Consider the following 21,101-nt stretch of genomic DNA (forward strand, 5'->3'; position numbering starts at 1 on the left):
CATGGGTGGCTCTGCGGCACAGGAGGGAAGAAAAAGGAGTGGGAGAGCTATAGTGATAGGGGATTCGATTGTAAGGGGAATAGGTAGGCATTTCTGTGGCCGCAAATGAGACTCCAGGATGGTATGTTGCCTCCCTGGTGCAAGGGTCAAGGATGTCTCTGAGCGGCTGCAGGACATTCTGGAATGGGAGGGTGAACAGTCAGTGGTCGTGGTGCACATAGGTACCAACGATATAGGTAAAAAACGGGATGAGGTCCTACAAGGTGAATTTAGGGAGTTAGGAGATAAACTAAAAAGTAGGACCACAAAGGTAATAATCTCTGGATTATTACCAGTGCCATGTGCTAGTCAGAATAGAAATAGGAAGATATTTCAGTTTAATATGTGGCTTGAAAAATGGTGCAAGGGGGGAGGAATTCATATTTCTGGGGCATTGGAACCAGTTCTGGGGGAGGTGGGACCGGTATAAACAGGATGGTCTGCACCTGGGCTGGACTGGAACCAATGTCCTGGGGGAGCGTTTGCTACTGCTGTTTAGGAGGATTTAAACTAATGTGGCAGGGGGATGGGAACAAGTGCAGAGAGACAGAGGGGTGTAAAATAAGGGTAGAAGCAAAAGTAGCAAGGTGAAAAGTAAAAGTGCCAGGCAGGCAAATCCAGGGCAAAAAGCAAAAGGGCCACTTTTCAACATAATTGTATAAGGGCCAAGAGTGTTGTAAAAACTAGCCTGAAGGCTTTGTGTGTCAATGCGAGGAGCATTCGTAACAAGGTGGATGAATTGAATGTGCAAATAGTTATGAATGAATATGATATAGTTGGGATCACAGAGACTTGGCTCCAGGGTGACCAAGGATGGGAGCTCAACATCCAGGGATATTCAATATTCAGGAGGGATAGACAGGAAAAAAAAGGAGGTGGGGTAGTATTGCTGGTTAGAGAGGAGATTAACGCAATAGAAAGGAAGGACATTAGCCTGGAGGATGTGGAATTGATATGGGTAGAGCTGCATAACACTAAGGGGCAGAAAATGCTGGTGGGAGTTGTGTACAGGCCACCTAACAGTAGTAGTGAGGTTGGGGATGGCATTAAACAGGAAATTAGAAATGCGTGCAATAAAGGAACACTAGTTATAATGGGTGATTTCAATCTACATATAGATTGGGTGAACCAAATTGGTATGGGTGCTGAGGAAGAGGATTTCTTGGAATGTATGCGACATGTCGAGGAACCAACTAGAGAGCAGGCCATTCTCGATTGGGTATTGAGCAATGAGGAAGGGTTAGTTAGCAATCTTGTCGTGCGAGGCCCCGTGGGTAAGAGAGACCATTATATGGTGGAATTCTTCATTAAGATGGAGAGTGACATAGTTAATTCAGAAACAAAGGTTCTGAACTTAAAGAAGGGTAACTTTGAAGGTAGGAGACGTGAATTAGCTAAGATAGACTGGCAAATGATACTTCAAGGGTTGACGGTGGATATGCAATGGCAAGCATTTAAAGATTGCATGGATGAACTACAATTGTTCATCCCAATTTGGCAAAAGAATAAACCAGAGAAGGTGGTGCACCCGTGGCTGACAAGGGAAATTAGGGATAGTATCAAGTCCAAAGAAGAAACATATAAATTAGCAAAAAAAAGCAGCACACCTGAGGACTAGGAGAAATTCAGAGACCAGCAGAGGAGGACAAAGGGCTTAAGTAGGAAAGGGAAAAAAGATTGAGAGAAAGCTGGCAGGGAACATAAAAACTGACTGTAAAAGCTTTTATAGATATGTGAAAAGAAAAAGATTGGTCAAGACAAATGTAGGTCCCTTACAGTCAGAAACAGGTGAATTGATCATAGGGAACAAAGACATGGCAGACCAATTGAATAACTACTTTGGTTCTGGCTTCACTAAGGAGGACATAAATAATCTTCCGGAAATAGTAAGGGACCGAGGGTCTAGTGAGATGGAGGAACTGAGGGAAATACATGTTAGTAGGGAAGTGGTGTTAGATAAATTGAAGGGATTAAAGGCAGATAAATCCCCAGGGCCAGATGGTCTGCATCCCAGAGTGCTTAAGGAAGTAGCCCAAGAAGTAGTGGATGCATTAGTGATAATTTTTCAAAACTCCTTAGATTCTGGATTAGTTCCTGAGGATTAGAGGGTGGCTAATGTAACCCCACTTTTTAAAAAAGGAGGGAGAGAGAAACCGGGGAATTATAGACCGGTGAGTCTGACATCGGTGGTGGGGGAAATGCTAGAGTCGGTTATCAAAGATGTGATAACAGCACATTTGGAAAGAGGTGAAATCATCGGACAAAGTCAGCATGGATTTGTGAAAGGAAAATCATGTCTGACAAATCTTACAGAATTTTTTGAAGATGTAACTAGTAGAGTGGATAGGGGAGAGCCAGTGGATGTGGTATATTTAGATTTTCAAAAGGCTTTTGACAAGGTCCCACACAGGAGATTAGTGTGCAAACTTAAAGCACATGGCATTGGGGGTATGGTATTGATGTGGATAGAGAATTGGTTGGCAGACAGGAAGCAAAGAATGGGAGTAAACAGGACCTTTTCAGAATGGCAGGCAGTGACTAGTGGGGTACCGCAAGGCTCAGTGCTGGGACACCAGTTGTTTACAATATATATTAATGATTTAGACAAGGGAATTAAATGCAGCATCTCCAAGTTTGGGGATGACATGAAGCTGGGCAGCGGAGTTAACTGTGAGGAGGATGCTAAGAGGATGCAGGGTGACTTGGATAGGTTAGGTGAGTGGGCAAAATCATGGCAGATGCAATTTAATATGGATAAATGTGAGGTTATCCACTTTGGTTGCAAGAACAGGAAAACAGATTATTATCTGAATGGTGGCCGATTAGGAAAAGGGGAGGTGCAACGAGACCTGGGTGTCATTGTACACCAGTCATTGAAGGTGGGTATGCAGGTACAGCAGGCGGTGAAAAAGGCAAATGGTATGTTGGCATTCATAGCAAAAGGAATTGAGTACAGGAGCAGGGAAGTTCTACTGCAGTTGTACAAGGCCTTGGTGAGACCGCACCTAGAGTATTGTGTGCAGTTTTGGTCCCCTAATCTGAGGAAAGACATTCTTGCCATAGAGGGAGTACAAAGAAGGTTCACCAGATTGATTCCTGGGATGGCAGGACTTTCATATGAAGAAAGACTGGATCGACTAGGCTTATACTCACTAGAATTTAGAAGATTGAGGGGGGATCTTATTGAAACGTATAAAACTCTAAAGGGATTGGACAAGCTAGATGCAGGAAGATTGTTTCCGATGTTGGGGAAGTCCAGAACGAGGGGTCACAGTTTAAGGATAAAGGGGAAGCCTTTTAGGACCGAGATGAGGAAAAACTTCTTCACAGAGTGTGGTGAATCTGTGGAATTCTCTGCCACAGGAAACAGTTGAGGCCAGTTCATTGGCTATATTTAAGAGGAAGTTAGATATGGCCTTTGTGGCTAAAGGGATCAGGGGGTATGGAGAGAAAGCAGGTACAGGGTTCTGAGTTGGATGATCAGCCATGATCATACTGAATGGCGGTGCAGGCTCAAAGGGCCGAATGGCCTACTCCTGCACCTATTTTCTATGTTTCTATGGAATAAATATTCTTTTAAAGAGGAATATTAGAATAGTGGTCACCAACCTTTTTAAGCCCAAGATCCCCTACCTTGGCCTTAGTGAAAGGCAAGATCAACCTACTAAATCAATTAGTCACACGCACGTGCACCAGGCAGAAAAGACCAGAAGTAAAACTCCGCAACCCGGAAGTAGAAATATTGACAATATTCTTGCGGACCGGCCGACGGGGGTGGGGGGAGAGGTGTTAAACACAACCGGAATACAGCAATACTCGAAACAGGTTCCTTATGTCCAGTCTATTCCGCAATTTAGTTTACGTGACTCTCAGCACTTAGCTTCTGTCCCGCTTGCTCACGTTTTTTCCGCTGAAAAAACTCAGTAGGTTTCTCTTTGAGTGGACTCAGGGTACCGAAGCAGTTTTGAGGGCTTCATTGTCCCATTAGACAGCCTCCGGGCCAGAACTCCAGCCTCCGCCTGTCCACCGCTAGACGCCTTGGCCAGGTGCAGCTGGTCATGGGTGGGGTGAGAGGACGAGGTAAGGGCCGGAGGTCCCCGTGCCGCGGCAGTCGCAGTCTGGAGAGAACAAACGACCAAGCGAGGAGTGCGACAGGGCGTGCGCCCGCCCCCCCCCCCCCCCCCGTAGGATCTATCGGCCGACAAAAGTTTTGCTCAAGGGATGACTTTCAGTAGATCACAGCGAAGTAGTTGCTCTGCTACTTACGAAACCCTGAAACCGAATTAGGTCGTCTGTGAATATTTTTGCACCAGGTTCCCCACGAACATTCAGTTTAGAGGCGATGCCCATCTGTCCACACTCCAGGCGACAGGTTCCTTGTCCATGTATGCTCTTTGACTGGGGTTGTGTAATAGATTATAGGAGAGTACTAATGACTAAACAGCAGTAATAAAATCAACTGATTCAATCAATTGCATTTATATAACTTTCACTTTTGAGATGATTCAAAGCAGCAGTCAACGAATGCATTTTCTGACATGCTGCCAAAGCCTTAATTGAGGAAAAAGCCTCAGCTAATTTGAATACATACCCCACAGATATTGACGAACACTACGTGCAAATCTGTTTTGCTGACTGAAGCACAGAACAAAATACTACAAATCCTGGTCATATCAACAGCTTCCAGTTAACATAGAACAGTACAGCACAGTACAGGCCCTTTGGCCCACAATGTTGTGTCGACCCTTAAACCCTGCCTCCCATATAACTCCCCACCTTAAATTCCTCCATATACCTGTCTAGTAGTCTCTTAAATTTTGCTAGTGTATCTACCTCCACCACTGACTCAGGCAGTGCATTCCATGCACCAACCACTCTGAGTAAAAAACCTTCCTCTAATATCCCCCTTGAACTTAGCACCCCTTACCTTAAAGCCATGTCCTCTTGTATTGAGCAGTGGTGCCCTGGGGAAGAGGCGCTGGCTGTCCACTCTTATCTATTCCTCTTAATATCTTGTGTACCTCTATCATGTCTCCTCTCATCCTCCTCCTCTCCAAAACATAAAGCCCTAGCTCCCTTAATCTCTGATCATAATGTATACTCTCTAAACCAGGCAGCATCCTGGTAAATCTCCTCTGTACCCTTTCCAATGCTTCCACATCCTTCCTATAGTGAGGCGACCAGTACTGGACACAGCACTCCAAGTGTGGCCTAACCAGAGTTTTATAGAGCTGCATCATTACCTCGTGACTCTTAAATTCTATCCCTCAACTTATGAAAGCTAATACCCCATAAGCTTTCTTAACTACGGTACCCTATCTACCTGTGAGCAACTTTCAGGGATCTGTGGACATGTACCCCCAGATCCCTCTGCTTCTCCACACTACCAATTATCCTGTCACTTACTTTGTACTCTGCCTTGAAGTTTGTCCTTCCAAAGTGTACCATCTCACACTTCTCCGGGTTGAAATCCATCTGCCACTTCTCAGCCCACTTCTACATCCTATCAATGTCTCTCTGCAACCTTCGACAATCATCTGCACTACCCACAATACCACCAACCTTTGTGTCGTCTGCAAACTTGCCAACCCACTCTTCTACCCCCACATCCAGGTCAATTAAAAAAAAGCACAAAAAGTAGAGGTCCCAGAACAGATCCTTGCGGGACACCACTAGTCACAACCCTCCAATCTGAATGTACTCCCTCCACCACGACCCTCTGCTTTCTGCAGGCAAGCCAATTCTGAATCGACCTGGCCCAACTTCCCTGGATCCCATGCCTTCTGACTTTCTGAATAAGCCTACCGTGTGGAATCTTGTCAAATGCCTTACTAAAATCACATCCATGGCACTACCCTCATCTATATGCCTAGTCACCTCCTCAAAGAACTCTATCAGGCTTGTTAGACACGATCTGCCCTTCACAAAGCCATGCTGACTGTCCCTGATCAGACCATGATTCTCTAAATGCCCATAGATCCTATCTCTAAGAATCTTTTCCAACAGCTTTCCCTCCACAGACGTAAGGCTCACTGGTCTATAATTACCTGGACTATCCCTACTACCTTATTTGAACAAAGGAACAACATTCGCCTCCCTCCAATCCTCCAGTACTATTCCCATGGACGAGGACATAAAGATCCCAGCCAGAGGCTCAGCAATCTCTTCCCTCGCCTCGTGGAGCAGCCTGGGGAATATTCTATGAGGCCCCGGGGACTTACCCATCCTAATGTATTTTAAGAACTCCAATACCTCCTCTCCCTTAATATCAACATGCTCCAGAACATTAACCTCACTCATATTGTCCTCACCATCATCAAGTTCCCTCTCATTGGTGAATACCGAAGAGAAGTTTTGATTGAGGACCTCATTCACTTCCACAGCCTTCAGGCACATCTTCCACCTTTATCTCTAATTGGTCCTACCTTCACTTCTGTCATCCTTTTGTTCTTCATATAATTGAAGAATGCCTTGGAGTCTTCCTTTACCCTACTCGCCAGGGCCTTCTCATGCACCCTTCTTGCTCTCCTCAGCCCCTTCTTAAGCTCCTTTCTTGCTACACTATATTCCTCAATAGACCCATCTGAACCTTGCTTCCTAAACCTCATGAATGCTGCCTTCTTCCACCTGATTAGATTTTAAACCTCACTTGTCACCCATGGTTCCTTCATCCTACCATTCTTTATCTTCCTCACCAGGACAAATTTCTCCCTAACATCGTGCAAGAGATCCCTAAACATCGACCACACGTCCATAGTACATTTCCCTGCAAAAACAACATCCGAATTCACACACACAAGTTCTAGCCTTATAGCCTCGTAATTTGCCCTTCCCCAATTAAAAAATGTCCTGTTCTCTCTGATTCTATCCTTTTCCATGATCATGCTAAAGGCCGCTCTGGTGGTCACTGTCCCCCAGATGCTCACCCACTGAGTGATCTGTGACCTGACCCAGTTCGTTACCTAATACTGGATCTAGTATGGCATTCCCCCAGTTGGCCTGTCAACATACTGTGACAGGAATCCATCCTGGACACACTTAACAAACTCTGCCCCATCTAAACCATTGGAACTAATCCGGTGCCAATCAATATTAGGGAAGTTAAAGTCACCCATGATAACAACCCTTTTATTTTTGCACCTTTCCAAAATCTGCCTCCCAATCTGCTCCTCAGTATCTCTGCTGCTACCAGGGATACTCCCAATAGAGTAACTACTCCCTTCCTGTTCCTGACTTCCAACCATCCTGACTCAAAAAAGGATCCTGCTATATTACCCACCCTTTCTGTAGTTGTAGTAGTATCCCTGACTAGTAATGCCACCCGTCCTCCCCTCCCCCCCCCATCCCTTTTAAAGCCCTGAAATCCAGGAATATTGAGAATCCATTCCTGCCCTGGTGCCAGCCAAGTCTCTGTAATGGCCACTACATCATAATTCCATGTATGTATCCAAGCTCTCAGTTCATCATCTTTGTTCCTGATGCTTCTTACATTGAAGTACACACACTTTAACCCTTCTACCTGACTACCTTTTACACCCTTTATTCTGCTTCTCTTTCCTCAAAGCCTCTCTGTATGTTAGATCTGGCTTTACTCCATGCACTTCTTCCACTGCTCTATCACTCCGGGTTCCATCCCCCTTGCAAATTAGCTTAAACCTTCCCGAACCATGCTAGCAAACCTACCTGCAAGGATATTGCTCCCCCTCGAGTTCAAGTGCAACCCATCCAATCTGTACAGGTCCCACCGTCCCCAGAAGAGATCCCAATGGTCCAAAAATCTAAAACCCTGGCCCCTGCAGCAACTCTTCAGCCACACATTCAACTGCCATCTCCTCCAATTCTTACCATCACTATCACGTAGCACTGGCAGCAATCCTGAGAACGCCACCCTTGAGGTCCTATTCTTCAGCCTTCTGCCTAGTTCCCAAAACTCACACTTCAGCACCTCACCCTCTTCTTGCCTATGTCTTTGCTACCAACATGTATCACGACTTCTGGTTGCTTTCCTTCTCGTACCAGGATGTATTGCACCCAGTCAGAGACATCCCGGACCCCAGCACCCGGGAGGCAACAAACCATGCGGGTGTCCTTCTCACGTCCACAAAATCTCCTGTTTGCTCCCCTGACTATACAGTCCCCAATGATGACAGCTCTCCTGTTCTCCGTCCCACCCTTCTGCACCACAGGGTCAGACTCAGTGCTGGAGGCCCTGCCACCATGGCTCACCCCTGGTCAGTTGTCCCCGCTAACAGTATCCAGGATAGTTCCTGGAAGTGATCATCAATAGCCTGCTCTGGTTTAAGCACATTATGCCACAGCCAAGAAAACTCAGCAGCGCCTCTACTCCCTCAGGAGGCTAAAGAAATTTAGCATGTCCCCTTTGAGCTTCCCCAATTTTGAAACTGATGCACAAAAGAAAACATCCTATCCAGATGAATCACAGCTTGGTATGGCAACTGCTCTGCCCATAGTAAGAAACAGCAGTTATAGACAGCTCAGCTTAAAAGAGAAGGCAGCCTCTCCTCCATGGATGCATTCTGCACTTCTCACTGCCTCGGCTAAACAGCTAACACAATCAAAGACCCAAACCATCCTTGACATTCTTCTCTCCACCCCCTTCCCCTTTGGGCAAAAGACACATAAGCCTAAAAGCACATACCACTAGGCTCAAGGACAGCTTCTGTTACAGACTATTGAACAGTCCCCAGTACATTAAGATGGAAAACATGCCTCATTATGGCCTTACACCTTGTCTACCTGCAGTTTGTCTATAACAAACATCTTATTCTGCATTCTGTTATTATTTCCCCTATACAAACTCAAGCACTGTAATGCAATAAACTATACAGATGGCATGCAAGACAAGGACACTGTCCTTGGACAGTGGACAAACCAATTTTTCAATTTATATTGTGTGACACAAAAACAGTTAAAATCATGAGAAGCAGGAAGCAGCAGCTGTAAATTGTACTCCATTAAGGATATCTTACCAGTCAGTTGGAGCACAAAGAATGCTCTCAAGTGGTCATTGAATTCTACTTAGTGATGTTACACTTGGTCTCATTCTCCCCTGCTTCTTCCTGGGCTCCTGCACAGCATGCACAGGTCTTAACACAATCTATGGACAAAGCATCCCACTTGATCAGTCATGCCCAAGCTGTTTTAGAAAGGGATGCTCTTCCTGTTACAGCTCCAACACTCAGTGACCAATTTCATGCCTCTCATTTCAGATCAAATCAAGCCTAAACCAGTCTTTAATATTCCACCAGCACCAATAAGGTTACATCAGCCGAACACAGTGATTACTTGAGAGTTCCTATGTTGCTGTCACAGCATTTTTGTGACAGAAATTGGAACTTTATTAGTGACTGAGAGGCACAGGAAGACAAGTGGGAAAGTATCTAATTCAACACTTTATGCTCACAATTATGATTCCACAGATTGGATCCATGGAACAAAATTTTGTCAGCAAATAGCTAATGTTTTACAAATTGCAAGGAATACTTGATACAAGTTTTCCAAAAATATAAAGAATACCATGCAATAGTGGACAATGGGATACTGGACCTCTTCCTAAACAGGAAGCCTCTAATGCAGAATACAGCCAAGTTGATATTTAAAGGTGCAAGAGAAGTTAATATGCTCATCACATGGTCTCAAACGTGAACGACTGCTTCCATAATCATTATTAAATAGTACAGAAGCTACCGCTGGTTAATAGCAAGTATAATAGCTGAAGACATTTGCTTTTAAGACAACATTACACATTTAAAACGAGGCTAAACTCTACACTAATATGGCAAGTGTTAATCACCAGTTGCCAGGCTACCATCTAGAATGACTCTGTTCTTGTTTCGTTTTGGGAGAAGAAAAGAAATCCTCAGCACTCAGCAAAAGTGTCTCCATCTCACAAAATAAAAGATTAATTCAGCATGATACTACTCCCCAAGGGTTGAAGCTAAACCCTAACATCTGGCAATCTCCAAACTCCTTCTCCAAGGTCAGGGAATGTTTGGGAAGAACCACAGGGAGAAGAAAATATATATACGTAGTTCAAACTAGACCATTCCAGGGTCTAAACCCATATCTGTCAGTGATGCATTTTCTCCAAATATGCATTCTACTTTAAGGAACAGAAGTAATGAGGAACACCAACTAGAAACTAAAAAAAGGGTCATTCAACCCAACTGGACTGCGTCAATGCTTTAATCACCTTCCATGATTTGCTCTCTCATTGAATGTAAAAGTCTCTCATTAATGGAGTTGTGTTGTTCACTTCAGCCACTCCTTGTGGGAGCAGTTTCATGTTTCGCACATTCTGGCTCAAGAGGTTTCTCTTAGAAGCATTGCGTTTGAAGAGGAGCAGAGAGCGGCTGGAGGAAGCATAGGCCTGAGTTCCATTTGGATTATTCTGTAGAAGTAATGAGGCACAGCTAGAATGAATCACATAATAAATCCTGCAGCCTATACCCCAGCAGACCCTTGGCTCAATTGTCTGCCAAAACTAACATTTGCCCTTTCCTTCCAAAGGTCACTATCTCCAGTTCTTTTTTAATTGTGCCGTAATTTAATTATTTTGGATTTATGAAAAGTCTAGCAATGAAAGTATAGAGCTGACAGCTGCTAATTTATGAAATTTTACTTTCATCTTTCTACTCTGTGAAAATGTCATTTCCACATCTCTCAATGGCAACCCATCCAAATGCCAATTTCAAGATACACATGACAATAAACAATCAGTCTTATTCTAATTTCCATCTGACCATAACCTGAGGCCAACTAATGAGAGACCAGACACTTCTTTATGCCCACAAAACTGTTTACAGACTCAACCCCAGCAAGACCAAAAAATTCTTTGTGGATTTCAGGAAAGGGAAGTCAAAAGAACACATACCTCATTGAGGAATCCTTGGTGGAAATGGTATGCAGCTTCTAGACCCTGGGTGTCAGCATCTCAGCGGGTCCATCCCAGGCCCAACACATTGATGCAGACATGAAGGTATACCAGCGGCTCTAATTCATTAGGAGTTCAAGGAGATTTACTATGCCGCCAAAGACTCCAGCAAATTTCTACAGGTGTATGTTGCAGAGCATTCTGACTGGCATTATAACAAACAGGAGAAAAGTCTGCAGATGCTAGAAATCCAAAGAAACACATACAAACTGCTGGAGGAATGTATAGAAAAGAATAAGCAGTCAACGTTTCAAGCCAATACCCTTCATTGGGACTGGCCTGCTGAGTTCCTCCAACATTTTGTGTGTGTTGGCTATATCACAGCCTGGTCTGCAAAGCACAGGATCACAAGAGGCTGCAAAGCGGTGTAGACTCAGCCAGCATTGTCACAGGCACAACCCTTCCCACCGTAGAGGACGTTTTCAAGAGCTTTGCATATCTACCTTTGGAAGATGGTACAGCAGCCTAAAGACCCACACTCAATATTTTAAATAAACAACTTTTTCCCCTTCACCAGACTTCTGACCAGTCCATAAACACATATATCTTCTGCATTATTTAGTAACTTTTAGCAATTTTTATGCCTTGCACTCTGCTGCAAAAAAAAAAACAAATTTCACAACACAAGTCAGTGATAATAAACCTTTCTAACAGACTATCAATAACATATCATTTAGCAAATATTTTAGCCAATAACTTTGACTCATCAAGAAACAATGAAAGGAGACAGTGCGAGAGGGAGGATAGGCAGGTGATAGAGAAAGGACGCACTCAGACTGATGGTTTGACACGTTGTCTTGTTTTAACACAAGGAGGTTTATGAACAAAGCAGATGAGCTTAGAGTGTGGATCAGTAATTGGAGTTATGCTGTTGTGGCCATTATAGAGACTTGGATGGTTCAGGGACAGGAATGGTTACTTTGAGCACCAGGCTTTAGATGTTTCAGAAAGGACAGGGAGGGAGGCAAAAAAGGTGCAGTCATGGCACTGTTGATCAGAGATGGTGCCACAGCCATGGAAAAGGAGGAAGACACAGAGGGATTGTCTACGGAGTCTCTGTGGGTGCAAGTTAGGAACAGGAAGGGATCAATAACTCTACTGGGTGATTTTTTTATATATAGACCACCTAATAGTAACAGAGACATCGAGGAGCTGACAGGGAGACAGATTGGAGATCTTAATTTCCCAAGTACCGACTGGCATCTCCCTAGAGCAAGGGGTTTAAATGGGGTGGAATTTGTTAGGTGCGTTCAGGAAGGTTTCTTGACACAATATGTAGATAAGCCTACAAGAGGAGAGGCTGTACTTGAACTGTATTGGGAAGTGAACCTGGTCAGGTGTCAGATCTCTCAGTGGGAGAGCATTTTAGAAATAGTGATCACAACTCTATCTCCTTTACCATAGCATTGGAGAGGGAGAGCAACAGATAAGTTAGGAAAGTGTTTAATTGAAGTAAGGGGAAATGTGTGGCTATCAGTCAGGAACTTGGATGCATAAATTGGAAACAGATGCTCTCAGAGAAATGTACAGAATGAAATGAGGCAAATGTTCAGGGGATAGTTGCATGGAGTTCTGCATAGGTACATACCAATGACACAGGGAAAGGATGGTAGGATACAGGAACTGAAGTGTACAAAGGCTGTTGTAAATCTAGTCAAGAAGAAAAGAGGAGCTTACGAAAGGTTCAAAAACCTAGGTAATGATAGAGAGCTAGCAGGAAGGAGCTCAAGAAAGAAATTAGGAGAGCCAGAAGGGGTCATGAGAAGGCCTTGGTAAACAGGATTAAGGAAACCCCAAGGCATTCTACAAGTATGCTAAGAGCAGAGGATAAGTTGGGAGAGAATAGGACAAATCAAGTGTGACAGTGAAAAAGTGTGTATGGAACCGGAGGAGATAGCAGAGGTATTAATGAGTACTTTCACTACGGAAAAGGAAAGTAGGATCAAGAGTAGGATCACTCAAAAGGATCAAGGCAATTATAGGGATGACTTACAGCAGACAGAAAAGCTTGAGCATGTAGATATTAAAAAAGAGAATGTGCTGGAGCTTTTGGAAAGCATCAAGTTGGTTAAGTCACCAGGACTGGACAACATGTACCCCAGGCTACTGTGGGAGGTGAGGGAGGTGATTGCTTTGCATCATCAATGGGGACGGGAGAGATTCTGGAGGATTGCGGATGTTGTTCCATTATTCAAGAAAGGGAGTGGAGATAGCCCAGGAAATTATAGGCCAATGAGTCTTACTTCAATGGTTGGTAAGCTGATGGAGAAGATCCCGAGAGGCAGGATTTACGAACATTTGGAGAGGCATAATATGATTAGGAATAGTCAGCATGGCTTTGTGAAAGGCAAGTCATGCCTTACGAGCCTGACTGAATTTTTTGAGGATGTGACTAAACACATTGATGATGGTAGAGCAGTAGATGTAGTGTACATGGATTTCAGCAAGGCATTTGACAAGGTACCCCGTGCCATTGAGAAAGTAAGGAGACATGAGATCCAATGGGAAATTGCTTTGTAGATCCAGAACCAGCTTGCCCACAGAAGGCAAAGAGTAGTTGCAGACAGGTCATATTCTGCATGGAGGTCGGTCAGCTGTGGTGTGCCTCAGGGATCTGTTCTGGGACCCCGCGTCGTGATTTTTATAAATGACCTGGATGAGGAAGTGGAGGGATAGGTTAGTAAATTTGCTGATAACACAAAGTTTGGAGATGTTGTGGATAGTGTGGAGGGTTGTCAGAGATTACAACAGGACATTGGTAGGATGCAAAAACAGGCTGAGAAGTGGCAGATGGATTTCAACCCACATAAGTGTGAGGTCAAATATGATAACAGAATAAAGAATTAATGGTAAGACTCTCAACAATGTGGACAATCACAGGGATCTTGGGGGTCTGAGTCCATAGGACACTCAGAGTTGCTGTGCAGGTTGACTTTGTGGTTAAGAAAGCATACGGTGCATCGGCCTTCATTAATCGTGGAATTGAGTTTAGGAGCCGAAAGGTAATGTTGCAGCTATATAGGACCCTGGTCAGACGCCACTTGGAGTACTGTGCTCAGTTCTGGTCGCCTCACTATAGGAAGGATGTGGAAACCATTGAAAGGGTGTAGAGGAGATTTACAAGGATGTTGCCTGGATTGGGGAGCATGCCTTATGAGAATAGGTCAAGTGAACTTGGCTTTTTTCCCCTGGAGCGACGAAAGACGAGAGGTTACCTGACAGAGGTGTATAAGATGATGAGAGGCATTGTATGGATAGTCAGAGGCTTTTCCCCAGGGTTGAAATGGCTAGCATGAGAGGGCACAGTTTTAAGGTGCTTGGAAGTAGGTACAGAGGAGATATCAAGGGCAAGTTTTTTTCTTTTACGCAGAGAGTGGTGAGTGCATGGAATGGGCTGCCGACGACGGTGGTAGAGATGGAAATGATAGGGTCTTTTAAGAGATTCCTGGACAGGTATATGGAGCTCAAAAAAATAGAGGGCTATGGATAACCACAGATAATTTCTCAGGTAAGGACATGTTCAGCATAGATTTTTGGGCCGAAGGGCCTGTATTGTGCTGTAGGTTTTCTATGTTTCTATGAAAGGATTCTGACTAAATGATCATCAAGCTGTTGTCAATACTCAGCTGCAAGAACATTGATAAGCCATCAAGAAAATTTGAAGTTATGCAAATGTACCACAAAAATATTGATAAAGCACAGGGTACTTTTGGTCTATCAAGCTGTTGTCAATCATGTCATGAAGTTACCCAATCCAGAATTTTCCCATGACTTTGTACAGTTTTTGCCTTTCAGCATACAGTATTCCCACAACTCTGTTCTTGCTGGCAGTTCATGCCAGATTATTATAATCCACTAACAGCTTTATCTTCTTTCTCTTGGCACATTTAGTTCCTTTGCTAAATACCTTAAAGCTACATCTTATTATTTAATAACTCTAACCACCACAGGTTTATTTTAAGCCATTCACGACCACTGCTGCTAAATGTCCTCTTAAAAAGTAGACCAGTTTCTCTAATACCTTCTTTATATTTGTGAAGGAAAACTTGCATTAAAATGTGCTATGCCTGATATACTGGATATTCTATGCTACACCTCCTGGCAATGAACTTTTTGTTGCCTGCTTGTAGATAATTACATTATCCGAATTAAAATGCAGATCTCAGGAGTCCCATTCACCAGTGCCTTAAGTACATCTCAGTCTTCACACACCATGGAATAAGTAATTACCTTTCTTTTATTAACTGTGAGAGCTGAGGGTGGACACACTCAGGACGGTGATTAACACTGTGCCATCTAGCATCTGCAGAGCAAAAGAAATTGTGCTCCATTGTGAAGTTACAGGCATGTCATTTTAACTCCAGTATCCAGCACCCCAGAAGGGAAACCTCCTGCTCCTGTCCTCAAGCCACAATTACACCACTGTTGCTTTATTCACACTATTCCCATCAGAATATTTATAAAATGCTTTGCACTCTGTGAACCACACTTTTGAATACAGCAAGTGCAATTTACGCACAGCGGGCTTCCACCATCAGCAACATGGCAATAAGCAGTACATTTGAGCAATGGCTGTTTTGAGAAATGATTACTGGCCAGCAAGCATGGACAGGCGGGCCCCAGTTTAGCATCTCATCTGGAAGTCAGCAGCTCAGATGATGCCCTCCAGATACCACCTAGAATTGTCAACCTAAATAGAATATTTGAGACTTCAGCCCACATCCTAAGGGAGAGATCATATTCCAAAAGAATAACTGCCATCAGCCAATTCACCTCAACTTCACCACAGATAATGTAGCACATACTTTTTAAAAAGTTCTGAAGAACTGCTTAATTAGTACATTATGAATATTTAACATTAAACAAGTCTTAGTATGATACATCCTGATAGACTAATTAGAAATCTCAGTGCTGATACTTTTAATAAGTCCCAAGAGACAGTTAATAAAAGAAAGAGGAGATATCAAAATCTCAAGAGATACACAGGAAAAATATACATCAACTCTCCAGTTCAGCCTGCTACTGGTAGGCACATAATAAAGTGGTAACTAACAACAATCGACTTTTATCAATTAGGCTAAAGACCCAGAGGAAACCCCAGGAGAGATCTGAGCAACATGCACACTAGTCAAATTCCTCCCAGAGGAAACCCCAGGAGAGATCTGAGCAACATGCACACTAGTCAAATTCCTCCCAAAGCTACTACAGTCATGGTTAATCCAAAAAGTGATTTCCTAAACCAATCCCTCAATTTGCATTTGAATGAATTATCTCTAGTGAATCTGATCTCTAGTCTGACCACTACCTCGAAACGCCTTTTCCAAAGGCAAATTTTGAAACAAAAGAGCTAATAAACTGCTGGAGGAACTTTGTATGTAAAGCAGCATGGGGCGGTGGGGGGAGTAGATTTGTCAACATTTCAGAATCAGAATCAGAACCAGAATCAGACTTTAATCGCCAAGTACCTATGCACATACAAGGAATTTACTTCCAGCAGATGTTGTCTCTCTGCTCATAACAATAATAATGATAAATATAAATGAAAATATAGATTATACATACAGGTAGTGCAATCCAAGTAATAAATAGTTAGCCGACAGTTAACCGGCAGTTAACTGTTCAGCAAAGTGACCACAGTAGGGAAAAAACTTCTCCAGTGCCTATTAGTCTTAGTCTGGAGGGATCTGAAGCGCCTACCAGACGGAAGCAGATCAAACAGTCCGTCCGCAGGATGGGAGGAGTCCTTTATGATGTTCCCCGCCCTCTTCTTCAACCTGGAAGAGTACAGGTCCACAATAGAGGGCAGGGAGGCTCCAATGATGCGCTCCAGTCAAGACTCTGAGACCCTGCCTGGATCAGGACTAGTACTCCAGATTCTAGTATCTATATCTTTTGTGTGTCTTAGTTCTACAAATACACTCCTTCAGCCACAGGCCGTTGTCTCTGGTTTCACTGCTTTGGACAAAAAGACACAACGTACCTTAATCAATATAATGTGACTCCTTCAGCATCCTTAAAATTCATTTCATGGGAATCAAAGCATAATGATAGAAGAGAGCTGCATGGCCTGCTGAAACCTTATTGACTCTATGCGAGAGAAATCCACATTTTAGCCCTTCCCAAAAGACTGCAAATTCTTTCCTTTCAGAAATACAACTGAACCTGCCCGCAGTATTGTTGGCAGTGTACTCCAGACCCTAACTATTCACTGTGCCAACACATTTCTCCTCTCATTTTTGGTTCTTTTGCCACTCATTTTCTTCTATGCCCACCAGTCATTCATCCTCCAATAATTCCATGTCTTTCCCTACCATCAGATTCCTAAATGGACATTGAAGCTTTGGACACTGCCTCACTTTTTAAAAAAATACAGTATTTCTGTTTTTGTACATTTTTTAAAATCTATTCAATATATGTAATTGATTATTTTTCTCTCTCTGCTAGATTATGTATGGCATTGAACTGCTGCTGCTAAGTTAACAAATTTCACATCACATGCCAGTGACAAAAAACCTGATTCTGAATAATCTCTATTTAATGCCCATCTCTTTCATAACTCTAAATACACCATTAGATCTCATTGTAACCTTGCATCTCTAAGGACAGCCACATGATCAAGAAAGTGCTCCATATGCAGGTCCCAGTCCTTCAAAGCAGCTCAGCATTTTGGCCTATGTACTGCTCTGGAAATCAGCATCCACTGTCCTATGAATCTTCAATCAGAATCAGTCTGTTCACCTCTACCCATTAGCTGCTCAGTACCACAATATCAACTGTCAAATCAAGCACATCGCTCAGAGAGCAGATGCAAGCGTGCACACAGCTACCACATTCACGGTGCCTTTCAAGCGAACCCAGAGACAAATCAAAGCTTAGCACAAATCAGTGCTTTAAAAAAAAGAACACTGCAGAAACGGGCAAGACAACACGGAGAGAAGTTAGATGACCCGGAGGGGCTTGGGGGAAGAAGATAAAGAATTTGACAGTCCTTATATACAAAACACAGGTTTTCACCCTTGGAATTACCGATTAAAAAAAAACATTCTTTAATCGTGTTGGATGGTGGAAAGCAACTTCTCGACAAATATTCTAAAGGCGTCAAACATTACACTGGGATGCATGTCAATTCCACAACAAATCTAGTTAACTTGAGAGAGATTTAACTCCACAACTCCAAACGAAACCGTCTCCGAAGGCTTAAACTACAGCACTCCTACAATGTAGATTACTGATTGGTCCCGTTCCCAATTCTTCACTCGCTAAACCACCCCAGAGCACTGCCCCATTTCTACCTAGCTCCCTCTTTCCCCCCCCCCCCCACCCCCAGTGACATGCCATGGACCCAACCGCCCGCCCCATTGCACCTCCACCCCACCTAACCCCCAGGGTCCTGCACCGTCGCTCCTCCTCCTGAGCTCATTCTTACCTGGCCGCACGGTGCGGACCCGGACGGGCTGCGGGAAGTGCCTGATGACGGCCCGTACATCGCGGCGGGTGAGCCCGCTGACCGGGGTGCCGTTCACCTCCAGCAGGATGTCGCCGGTACTCGGGCCGAGCTCGAGGCCGCTGGGAGCGGAGGCCAACACCGGGAATTGTCCAAACTCCGCCCCGCCGCCCAGCTGCAGCGCCTCCCCGGGCACGGCCACCTCCTGAGCCCGGCTCAGCCAGTGCCGCCTCCGGCGCAACGACTTGGACATGGCGGGGCTTCGGGCCGGGTCACCGGGAGCGCATCACAGCGAGCCCCGGGCTCCCGGTCCGCGGGCTTACACTGAGCTCCCGGACTCCCCCCACCCCACCCCCTTGCTCCCAGGCTCCGCTTGCGCTGCCGCGACGGTTCAATCTCGCTCCTTCCACGGACTCAAAGCTCGGGGCTCCCAGTGGCCGGCTGCCGCTCCCGGTTCCCCTGTCAGCTTCTCCGGGCTCCGTCGGTCCTCCGTGCTTGATGATGTCATCGCGTTATCAGGCGTGAGGCGACGTTCAGTTCTGGGCGGGGTCCACTCAGCCAATCAGCAGCGCCAACATAGGGTCGGAGTCCCGCCCACTTACGAGACCCCGCCCCTGCCCTCGGGGTGCCGTGAGGCGGTGGTGAGGATCGGTTACCTTCTGGGAGTCCTACCTAGTCCTACAAATATTTATTCTTCTCGTCGAATCCCTCTACGGCTTAAACCCAGCTCACGGCCCGAAGCGTCGACTGTTTATTACTCCCCATGGCTCTGCTGATTTCCTTCAACACTTTGTGTCGGTTCCTCGGCAAATTAAAGCAAGAATAGTCCTCCTGAGAGAACCTTCTGAAATCATAGTCCTCCCGTTCTGAGCAATTATCAGCGTTCAGCCATTGTTGGTCATGATTTTACATCTTGCAACATTTTCCCCTGTTACTTGATTATATAAATACTGTTGTTACTCCAATTCTGGCTTTACATTACATATTATGAGTCTTCACAGTTTGAATAATATCCTTTGATATTTCCTAGCATAAGACCGATACGCCGTAAGATCAGAGGGACAGATACCCAAGACTATTGAGGCAGGTGTATGGAACAACAAACAATCTGCCGGAGGACCACAGCAAGTCCTGATGCCGGGTTTTCACCCGAAACATCGACAATTCCCTTCCGCCCACAAGTGCTGCTTGACCCGCTGAGTTTTTCCAAGAGGGTCGGGACCATCTGAAGTTCTTTTTTTCCATGTTGTACGATAGAACACATTTGCCAGAAGTTTTAATTTAAATCCCAGTAGCCACACAGCTACAACGCAGAAAACTACCCCGGTTTATATATTTTTTCTTCAATATAGGTCACTATCTGATTCCTCTTCAGGAGACCAGCTTTAGCGTGTGGTGGATAGCAAAAACCGATTAGCTTCCTCTTGTGGTCATTGATGCTACTGCAGCCTCTGGGTGTCGCAGATGATTCTGGGGGTACCCAATCAAAAGGATCTTGCTGTCTTTCAAATTTCAATTAAATGTAAAAGTTGTATTTTCAATGCAATAGGCCCTTCTTTCTTGAAGTCCCTCCTTAAACCTCTACCTTCTCTCCTTCCTCTCTCTTCTTTAAAGATAGTCCTTGAAATCTAACACATTCTAGGCTAATAAAACCCCTGTGTGCATAAAAATTGAGTTAGGTTTGGATACATGAAAATAAAACCTGAAAAATGAGTGACTGACCGCGTGGAAGAAGACAGACTACTTAAGGGAATAGGAACAAATGTGGTCAGGTTCAGGAGAAACTGGCACCTCAATTACTGGTATGCTTTTCATCTTGTATTCTAGTGTACAGCAAATTACATCAGTATTGCTTTGATTGTGCAGTAGCTCACAGTTATTTGTCTATGGAGTCTGTAACAATGAGACTAGAAGCAAGAACTGACGAGATGATGGTTGCAAACAGACATTGCGTTCAGAGAGAAGAATATATGCAAATTCTAGTAGGATACAGAGAAAACATTTTATTCTCAGTTTAAAGATGGGTGTTCATTTTAGATAGGTTTTCTTCAGGTTTTTAATTACAGTCATCAAACAGTACCGCACAGAAACAGGCCGTTCGGCCCATCTACTCAGCGCCAAACTATTTAGACTGCTGACCCCCATGAACCTCCACCCAAACCATAGCCCTCTGTATCTTTGCCATCCATGTACCTACCCAAACTTCTCTCACTTGCACTGGCAGTTCATTCCACACTTTCACGACCCTCTGAGTGAAGAAGTTTCCCCTCATGTTCCCCTTACAATTTTCACCTTTCAACCTTAACTCAAGACCTCTAATAGTAGTCCCACCCAACCGCAGTGGAAAAGGCCTGCTTGCATTTACCCTATCTATGCCCCTCACAATTTTGTATACCTCCATCAAATCACTCCTCAGTCTTCTATGTTCCAAATAAAGTCCTAACCTATTCAATCTTTCCTTGTAACTAAGATCCTTAAGATCCAACAACATTCTTGTAAATTTTCTCTGTACATCCCATCTCCTATAACCAATACCTTGATTTATGAAGGCCAATTCACAAAAAGCTTTCTGTACCTGTGCTGCCACTTGCAATGAATTATGGGCCAGCATTCCCATATCCCTTTGTTCTACAACACTCTTCAGTGCCCAACTGTGTAAGACCT

The 21,101-nt window shown here is 44.3% G+C and overlaps 1 protein-coding gene across 4 annotated transcripts in view; it reads right to left on the reverse strand.

The window, feature by feature from the left end:
- The window catches only part of magi3a (membrane associated guanylate kinase, WW and PDZ domain containing 3a), a 133,872-nt gene extending 114,944 nt beyond the window's left edge, over positions 1 to 18,928 (reverse strand). For 2 of the 4 annotated variants that reach the window (XM_073030554.1, XM_073030555.1), the window contains exon 1: positions 18,420 to 18,928. In XM_073030554.1, the coding sequence (XP_072886655.1) occupies positions 18,420 to 18,690 (271 nt within the window). In that variant the 5' untranslated portion in view covers positions 18,691 to 18,928. The remainder of the gene's footprint in view (positions 1 to 18,419) is intronic. The other 2 variants (XM_073030552.1, XM_073030553.1) reach the window with 2 other exon arrangements.
- Positions 18,929 to 21,101: the final 2,173 nt, after the last annotated feature.

This window comes from Hemitrygon akajei, chromosome 27 (genome assembly GCF_048418815.1).
Source record: "Hemitrygon akajei chromosome 27, sHemAka1.3, whole genome shotgun sequence".
Taxonomy (NCBI): Eukaryota; Metazoa; Chordata; class Chondrichthyes; order Myliobatiformes; family Dasyatidae; genus Hemitrygon; species Hemitrygon akajei.